This window comes from Panicum virgatum, chromosome 5K (assembly GCF_016808335.1).
Source record: "Panicum virgatum strain AP13 chromosome 5K, P.virgatum_v5, whole genome shotgun sequence".
Classification (NCBI taxonomy): domain Eukaryota; kingdom Viridiplantae; phylum Streptophyta; class Magnoliopsida; order Poales; family Poaceae; genus Panicum; species Panicum virgatum.
The window spans coordinates 42,883,471-42,893,015 of record NC_053140.1 but is presented as its reverse complement, the minus strand read 5'-3'; the positions used below and the strand labels follow the sequence as shown (position 1 = coordinate 42,893,015).

The window sequence follows — 9,545 nt, the reverse complement described above, 5'->3', positions numbered from 1 at the left end:
AAAACACATGTTAGCCGCATACGGTTGTCATTAATCACCGAAACTTACCATTAGCATCTATCGGCCTAGATGCGCTTCATATTTGTAGGATTTGGCTGCTGGTGCCATAGTTGTTAAGGGCGAGTGTGACAAAGAAAAGGCTATAGCAATCTTACTATGTAGATAGGTTGTTATAGCTAGCTACCTAGCTCATGTATTGGTCGATGTCAATACATAAATCTTTGAAATGACAGTTCATTCTCAAAGGTTTTTGGAAAACTGTCATTCCAAAAATCTTTGAAATGATAGTAAATGAAATTTATCTTTCAAGAAAAAAGATAGTAAACAGAATTTATAGTCTTGGCCGATAATTAATCTAAGCTATCAACCGAAACTTTAGCCAACGACCATTCTATTCCATAGTGATCTTTGGTTAGGTTTTTAGTACTAGAAAAATAGGACATCCTCACCTTCACAATTACACAAGTGTTTCCAATTTCCTCTCAGTTTAACCGCATTTCCTCCTAAGAGCAAAACTAAGGTATCAGTAGGTTTCACTGTCAGTACCATGGTTGTTAGGATGACCAAAATAAACATAACAATAAAATTTGATATAGTTGTGTTACAGCCGCCTAGCTTGATCAGTATCACACTACACTAAAAAAGTAGAAATATTGGTGCTAGGGTCTCAAGTTTGGCCAACAATAATCAACTTGCAACGTTATGAAAAAGTTTGCCTAGCCATGAGCCCGTGACCATAGATTCTATTTTATATAGTCACCCTAAGTTTGTATATGGGATATCATTTTTACTTCATTAGTTGTACGAAAATGCCATTAACACACGACACGTTTGAACAATGTACTTGCAAACACCACTGCTATAACCAGGGGCGAATTTAAAGGGGGGCTAGGGGGATCAAGCCCCCTATCTTGCCAAGATCAATGGATACCCTCCTAAGCTCCCCCTCCATTTTTGAGACCAAGGAATGAAGAAGAAGGCGGGAGGAAGAAGAAGAGAAGGGAGATGAGCCCCCTCTTGATTTGGTTGCTGGATTCGCCACTGGCTGTAACTACATGAACATGTAAATAGCACCGGGAGAGTAATTATTATTCTTAACTCCCGAGGGATCTGTATGATAACTTGTGCTTAATCCTGTTAAAGCTGGTATAACAATCCTCCCCAAAAAAGCCCCTGGCGTATGCAATGATTAAAATTAGAATGCAGACGTCGCACAGAGGAGAGCAGGTGGCCCACATGTAGGTTTTGGTAACCTTGTTGAAATATGTATGCTTCAGCATCATCAAACTAAAGCAATCAGGCAGGGCTCTGAGTTAACATGAGCGAGGCCAATTGATCACAACTCAGCAAGCACTCTCCTACTGGGCATTGCAACTCCATCCAATAATTGAGATTGGAATTAACAATCCAAAAGCGCTGCCCCACGGATGCCACTGTCGGTCAGGACTCAGGAGCATGCATGATTGGCCGATTTATTTGTTGCTGACATAAAAAAACGGGGGGGGGGGCACGGCTTCTCCGACTGCGAAAAAACCTCCCGAACCCTGCCCTGGCCCATGCCCACAAGGGACATGCCTTGCGGCGAGCACAACGAGGGATATTTTTTTACCCCTGCACTGCCTGCCAGAAAATCCGTCCCCAGCGGGGATCGAACCCCGGCCGACAGGCAGGGGGCGCTACTTAGGGCTGCTAGCCAAGTCGGCCGGCAGGCCGTTCGCTTGCTGACATAAACAATGCGACCCAAAGCTAATAACTACTGTGGCTGTTCCTTTCACAGTGCTGATAATTATATTGTTCGTGATTTTGACATTTGAAGAATAATGCGCTACGCAGGGCCCGGCACGCATCACTACTAAGTGCTTGCTTGCTGCACATAATACTCTGAACAATGACTACTAGTCAGTGTTTGCTTCGTGCCAGTGAGGCTTATTTGGGAAAAAGGAGGCTGCAGCTCCGGCTCCGACAAATGTAACAGTAACAGAGCATTTTTAAAATCAGTGCCAAAAAGAAAATCCTAGATCAGGGTATCATTGTTGGGATTAGTCCCACATTGGTTGTGGGGGGAGAGTTGAACCAACTTAAAAGTGGGGGGAGTCACTCATCTTTTGAGCTAGCTTTTGGGGTGTAGCAAGACTTCCTCCGGGTGTGCACCCGTTGGACCGACTCTCCTGTTTTTTGGGCCGACAATCATCATGTGGTCCGCACGCCCTTGGCAGCACGCCGGATGGTGGCCCGACTTGTCTGTCGGGCTCCCATGGCGTTATCCACTTGACAGGCACAGCCGCGAGCGCGAGACACCGCGAGAGGGTGGCCGCCACTCGGAAACTTCTCGCCGCCGGCTCGTGTTGCTCAGTGGGAACTCTCCGTACACAGCTCGCGCCCACTGTTTACAGTTTATAGGCCGACCTGTCGACGACGACGAGCAGCAACCAGCAACCACCTGCTGTTTCACAGCAGCGGCATTATCTGTGTTTAGATACGTAAAATAGTGGTAAAAAGAGTCACATCAGACAATGTAGCACACTGTAGCATTTTTCATTTATTTGTGGTAATTGTTGTACTACCATGACCTAACTAGACTCAAAAGATTCGTCTCGTCGTGTACATTAAAACTATACAATTAGTTTTTTTATTTACCTATATTTAATGCTCCATGCATGAGGTAAGAGATTTGATGTGATAGGTGAATAGTGAAATTTGGATCGAGAAATTTTGAAACTAAACACAGTCATTGGGCAGAGACGAACCCTGCTTTCAAATCTGTTCTTTGTAGCTAGTGCATGCGGCTGTAGCAGACGACGATCAGACGATGGGATGGGGCCGAGGGCCGAGGCGGCGAGGCCGATCGAGTGGCCCCTACGACGGACTCTGTTTCTGGAAGGCCCGACCAGGGTTAACAATTTCGGCGAAATTTCGCCGAAATTTCGGAAAATTTTTCGTTTCCGCTAGTTACCGGGATCCGAAATTTCGGTATTTTTCGGTATATTTCGTTTTCAAATTCAAAATTCAACAAATTTCGACCGAAATTCAACGAAATTCGCCGAAATTTACCGAAATTTCGGAACGAAATTCCGTTTCCGCTAAACACCGGGATTTGACCGGAAAACGAAATGGTTAACCCTGGGCCCGACCCAATCATGCCGCACCAGTGGGCGATCAGAGACACAGACACGGTCCCTTTCCTCCCTTTAATCGGATGAACCGATGGCTGGATGCATGGCTCCCCGGCAATTTACAACTGATCCCCATCGATCGCCACCACATTCAAAGCGCAAAGCAACATGCCGAAAGGACAAAAAGCCAAGCCTAATTGTGGTTACTGGAGGACATGTTTTTTTAAAAACATCCTTTCCCAGTAGTATGTGCTAGCTTTCGGTCACCCGGTGTGCGATTCTTCCCCTCTACTGCTCGTAAAGCTTGGGAACCAACTGTGCGGTGAGGTTATCGGCTGCAGACCAGCCAGCGTGGCAGCTCGATCGTTGCTTCTGGGCTAAGTAATTCTGCTTTGCAGGCAGCTTAGTAGCTAGAGCCTTCAGGGCACTGGGCACATGGCTTTTTCCAATTACTATAGGCTGCAGGCGCCCTGGCGGCAAATGCAGTGCGATCAGACAGGTTTCACAGGTAAGATGGATCATGGATTACAGTTCAAGAACAGTGACCGGTGGCTGTGTTCTACGGCTAGCGGAGAAGGGAAACATACGCCCACGCGCCGACGAGGCCAAACTGGCAGATTGGATTGAACAGAGAAGCTAGCCTAGGATCGTTACCACCATTAAAACCCCATCTGATCATTACCACCGCGCGCGCACGGACACGCACGGCAGCGGCGACAGCGACGGGGTCGGGCAGCGGCAGGTGGTAGCGGCACACGCGTCGCAGCGCGGCATGGCATGGGATCCACAGGCCACAGCCACATTGGCCGGCCGGCCGGCAAGCCTATCCACAAACCGCTGTTTCGAACACGCTAGCGATCTGGCGCGCACATTTTTTCGAAAAAAAAATCTCGAATGTATAGAGTATTAAATAAAGTCTATTTGTATATTTTTTTTAGAAATGGATGTAATTTTTCGTGATGAATTTAATGACGGTAATTAATTGATAATTGTCTACAGTGATATTACAGTAACTATTTTCTAATCATGCGGTCAAAAGTCTCATTAGATTCTTTAGAGTTCTAGCGCAGGATTCTGAAATTGGTTGTGTAAACTGATTGTATTTAATACCGTAATTAATTGTTAAAGTTTTCTAGCACTCACTGGCGCAGAGAAGTGACAAGTGTGGCTGTGGAGTGCCCGAACCCGGCTGGCCGGCCATCCCCGGCGGCAGCCGCTCGCGGAACTGGGCTCGTAATTCCCCCGGAAAGGGAAGGGGACGTTAAGGCGCGGCGGGCCACGGCTTGCCGGCCGGCCTGCTGGTTCGGTCCACTTCTTTAGTTTTCCATGCCACCTTTTGCCTTTTTTTTTAATTGATACTACTCGGCAGTGGTAACCTTTGCTTTTAGGAGCTTGGTCTGCTAGCCGCCTCTAGACTCGCAGTTCAGCAGTTGCATGCTACTTCTTCTTGCAGTTGCACACTTACTGTTCCTGTGCTATTCTTTAGCTCTCTTGCCCAGAAAGGCTTCGCCGATGGATGCAGCACTCTAGCTCCGGACTCCGGCAGCTTGTCTATTAGCAGCGCCAACGCTTGCCGTTTCCTTTTGCTGTCCCAGGAAGGATCGTCGGGCCGGGCGCGCGGCCACTTGCCCTGGGCGTGCGATCAGGCGCCGATGAGGAACGCCTAGGAACAGTGACGCCCCTGTGTTGGGCAGTTGGCCACCGCGCGGTCGATCCCTGTCGGTCGATCTCCATTGGATACGGCCAGGCAGCGGGCAAGGCAATTGCTTTCGCCTTTCTAGTTTCGTGGCGGGGATGCACGGTGGAAGACATGCGTCGCCACCGTCCTTGCCTTTCTTTTCTCTCCCCGTTGTGGCCCTGTGGGCCTGCTCTGCTTCCGGGTCTCCCGCCCCATTTTCTGCAGGCAGGCCCGGGCACTGTGTCCTACTCCAACCTGCACCAAATTCACGCCAGGTTTCGAGCAGAAGCAGATTCTGCGCGGGGAGAATTGTTTCTAGGTTTGGTGTTTCTGTGGCCCAGCAGTCTTCTCAGGATCCCGGAACAGTTAATTCTTCGCCGATCGTCTATTCGTCAGACTCAGACGCCACGCCATTTCTACGCCTCTCCTCCCATCCATTTCTGCTGTCACCCACCCATGATTGATTTTCCGATGATCTGTGTGCAGTCGATTCCCCTCCGACACTCATCATCAAGTCATGATTTGTGTGATGGTAACCCGGAAGCTGCTGGAACCGCGAAGCATAGCTCGCTACCACCTGTCGTCGCTGTAATCCAGCTGACAGTAACCCGATGGGAAAAACCGGCAGCCGCGGCGCGGGTAGGGATGCAAGCGGCAGCCCGCAAAACCCACATATAGGCTTAATTAAGTGGGTTGCCGCAATAACTCGCGAAAATTTAACTTATATGTGGGTTCGCGGGCTAGCCCACTTGCATCCCTAGGCGCAGGCAGGCCACACGCATGATCCGGCACGCCAACGACACCATCAGCACGATGATGTGTCCACCCCTCTGCTCGGCGCCTCGCCTCGCCTCCCGCTCGCTGAATGATCGACGCGGGGGCAATGATGCGCGCGCCCAAAAAATCCAAACCCCAAAGGCGAGCTGGGGTCTGGAACTGGATAATTGTTAATGGATATGCACGCCACGTTGGCGGGGTTGTGTGCACGGAGCGCGTGCGCGTGACTGGCGAAAGCGATCGGGCGCGTTTTCCTGCGCGAGGCGAGGGTGTCGTTCTTGGCTTCTGTCTCTTCCTGGGCTTCCTCTTGTGGCTAGCTTCCGATGTGTGTTCCGCGACGCAACTCTGCTACTGGAACCACACGGCTTCGGTGCGCGGAATTTTGGGTCCCTCCAGAGTTCGAGTCTAGAACGGGTTACTTGGCGTCGTGAAGAACGAACGGAAGGAGAGATGGGCATCGTCGTCGTGGTAGCTAGACTCAAGCGATAAGACGTGTAAACTTGGGAGAGAAGATCAAGGAAACATGGAACACACCACACGCGCGGCAAGCATTTGCGAGTTATGAGGAGATAGCTCGTACGGTCCAGGTAGTGTAGCACGGCGAAGTGCGGTATCCCGAAGAGGAAAATTACTGAATCGCAAAAAAGAGAGAGGAAAATTACTGCTTGGGCTGAGATGCACGTACAGCCCATGATTCCAGACGGGCCTCAGCCCATGATTGGGCGAAGAGGAAAAGTATGATCAGGCCAACGCTAGAGTGGTCAAGCATCATTCCTACTATACTCCAAGCTTTCTATAGTACTGAACACGCCGTCAGAGAATCCCGCAAGGAACTAAACAAAAACATAGGGCAAACTGGAGCCATCAACACACTTTCCTTCTTCTTCTTCTTCTAACGACCAGTAACTGTAAGGCAGTAATAGGGGAGTTATACAAAAACAACCAAAACCGCCGTCAACATGACAGCAGCGACAAACACAACCACGACCCCAACAAAATAAACCACCACTGAAACCTCCGCTGCATTGGCATTTTTTAAGTGCCCATGGCATTCATGTCTTGAGACCAAAACCCCAGATAAATGATCAAGTATCAAAGAGGTCTGTTTCTTCCATTCCTGACCTTCGATTTGACTACAGCCCTTCCTCCCAAACCAATACTGGAACTATGGCAGCAATCAGGCAGCCCCCCTTTGCTCTGGATCGCTGCAACCAACCAGGGCAGCGACAAAGCCCCAGTCTGGGGAAGCATGGACTCACTCGGAAGGTGTGGAAATATGCTATGCCACCAGAGGTAATACATATTCTCTAGGTTGCTTTTGGACAGATGCAAAGCAATGGATCACACATAGCACCATGAATTCATCTAACATCCAAGCTACGGGCAAACATAAATCAATATCTCAATATGGACAACTAGATAAATCACCCAAACTCAAATCATAGGAAAAAATAATCTGACTACCCACAAGGTACAATATATGTTTAAACGTGCAATATGTTATTGCAACAAGGCAGCTCCAAACTTAAAAGGAAATTAGGACAGGTACATAAGAAACAATAGATAAACAATTCACTGGTTTGGTACACCATAACAACAATAGCATAACCTATGATAGTAGAAACCTCAAACCTCTTTCAAGCAGCCCTTGATTGTAAATAGATAGCCAAGGCTACCTTTATTCAAGGTCCAAAGAGACCTCTGCTCTGTAGCCTTTCTGCCTTCACGCAGCAGCCGCTTCACCGCTCTTCTCAGCATCTCCATCTGCACCCGCAGTTGTACCAGTAGCCTCCGCCTCTGCAGCAGCATCCATTTCCTGCGCGGTAGCATCAACATCTTCGGAAAACGGACGCACTTGCTCCTCCTCAGGCAGTGGCTCCTCGACATAGTCATTCTCAAAAGCGTCATTTGGCACTTCATAAAGCCGGACCTGAGGCTTCACTGGGTCCTTAACAAGCACATACTTGCCCTCTCCAAGCTTCATGCAGACATCCACAATCGACTTCACAATTCCCCACATATTTGCGGTGTTGAGATTGATCTGTGCAGCAAAATCCCTTGGCTTGTACCCAATCACACTGAGTATGGAATGGTTGTAGTGATCGCGGGGGTGCAGACGTGACACATAACCCAACTTCATCATATCTGCACCGGCAAGCAATGCCTGGGCAGTCCAGCGCGCAAGCTTGTTGGCATTGTTCTTGAGCTCAGTAGCAAGCGCAGCTCCCCTCTGGGTCTCAAGCTTCTTTCTCCAGTCAACACCAGTAACCTTGGGATCAAACTCATTCAAAGCATTGAGTGTAAGGAACTGGCGCTCACCACGTGGATCAACATTCACAGCGTGAACCTCACAGCGAGCAACCAAACTGGTCTCGTCATCAAGCTTCCAGCGGCGGTAGCGATAAGCAACAGAAGCAGCTTCCTCCCCTTCAGTGGCAAACGGGTTAGGCTCATCGAAAGTGACCTTCTCACCATTGCGGAGCAGCACCTGCTGCGAGAAGTTCTGGTTGATGTATGTGGCCTCAACTGCGAGCGAATGTGCAGAGTTGATGTCTTCCTTGGCCTCAGGGAGTGGCTCCTGGGCGGTTTCATTGACGGTGAGCAGATCAAGCTGAGAACCATCACGCTTGTCAAAGAACAGTTTGTTGCCCACGCGCTGAATGACAATGTCCCAGGACTGGACACTGCGGGGCGCACACATGAGCGCTGCCAGGATGGTGTCAGTGGCAAAGACCGTGGCCGTGTCATTCTCTGCAAGGCGGCGGATGACGGGGTCGTCAGTGGTGGTGACCTTGAAGAAGTTGCGCGACTTGAAGCGCTCCAAGCGGCGCTCCGCCCTGGGGGTGACGCGGTCAAAGGCGCGATCGTAGAACTCGACGGCGCCGCAGACCAGGAGATCCTCAGGCTGGTCGGCTACAGCGAAGGAGAGCTTGGAGAAGGACGAGAAGGGGATCTGCTCCTTCACCGACCACTCGGGCTGGATGTCGACGGACGGCTTGGCGGACGAGGAGGGCCCGCCGCGGTTGAACTGGTGGTGCGTGCGGCGGTTCTGCTGCCAGTGGCGGTCGCGGCGGGCGCGCTCCTTCTCGGCCTCGCGGCGCCGGGCCTCGACCTCCTCGTCGCGGCGCTGCGGGAGCTGGGGGCGCTGCTGGAAGCGCCAGCGGGGCCCGAACCGCGGGTGCCGCGGCGGCGGCTTCCCGTCGACGAGGCGGAAGGATGCGTCGTCCGCGGACGCGAGCCCGACGGAGTCCTCGAGCCCCGCGAAGTCGAAGACGGTGTCGCGAGCGGCGGCGAACGCACCCTGGCCCGGCGGGTTGCGGGTCCAGTCGGCGATGCGGCCCAGCTTGTCGGAGCGGGAGAAAGGGGCGAAGGGGACGGACGCGGAGCCACCGCCCAGGGAGGACGGCGCGGCGGCGGCCTCAGGCGGGCCCCACCCATCGGGATTGTAGGGGACGAAGCCCACGTCGAAGCCCATCGCGGTCCGGCGGCGGCGGCGATGGGGATTGGGGGTGGCTCAGGCTTCCTCAGGAATTGGTTAGATCGGGTTGGGTGTAGGAAAACGCTAGGCGGCGGCGCGAGGGTTCGGGAAGAATTAGGGTATGGACGTATGGTGCGCCACTGTGGTGCGCCACTGTGCGAGCGATGCTGAAGTGCTGGGCCCACGCGTCAGTATCCTAGTTCAGATGTTACCGAAATTTTCGTCGATATACTATGATCGGAATATATCAGATCTCAGAAAAAATCATGACTTGCTCAAAAAAAATCATGAGGAAATCGTCTAAAATGTTATCGCTGAAACGCTGAATTACGTAGGACAACCTGCAGAAATAAATTTGTAGGTGTCTCTAAAGATCATGAATTGAGTGCTGCGTGCTATTTTGTCATAGAACTGCTTACACCTATATTCAAGTTTTTTTTTGGAGTTTCAGATAAAATTCCTTAGCAGGAAAATTCATAGTAAGCTCACCAAAGAGCTA

The 9,545-nt window shown here is 50.8% G+C and overlaps 1 protein-coding gene across 1 annotated transcript; it reads right to left on the bottom strand.

The window, feature by feature from the left end:
- Nucleotides 1–6,988: 6,988 nt before the first annotated feature.
- LOC120710090 (eukaryotic translation initiation factor 3 subunit D-like) lies at nucleotides 6,989–9,169 on the bottom strand. Its single transcript, XM_039995743.1, has one exon. The coding sequence runs from the start codon at nucleotides 9,041–9,043 to the stop codon at nucleotides 7,292–7,294; it is 1,752 nt and encodes a 583-aa protein (XP_039851677.1). The 5' UTR covers nucleotides 9,044–9,169; the 3' UTR covers nucleotides 6,989–7,291.
- Nucleotides 9,170–9,545: the final 376 nt, after the last annotated feature.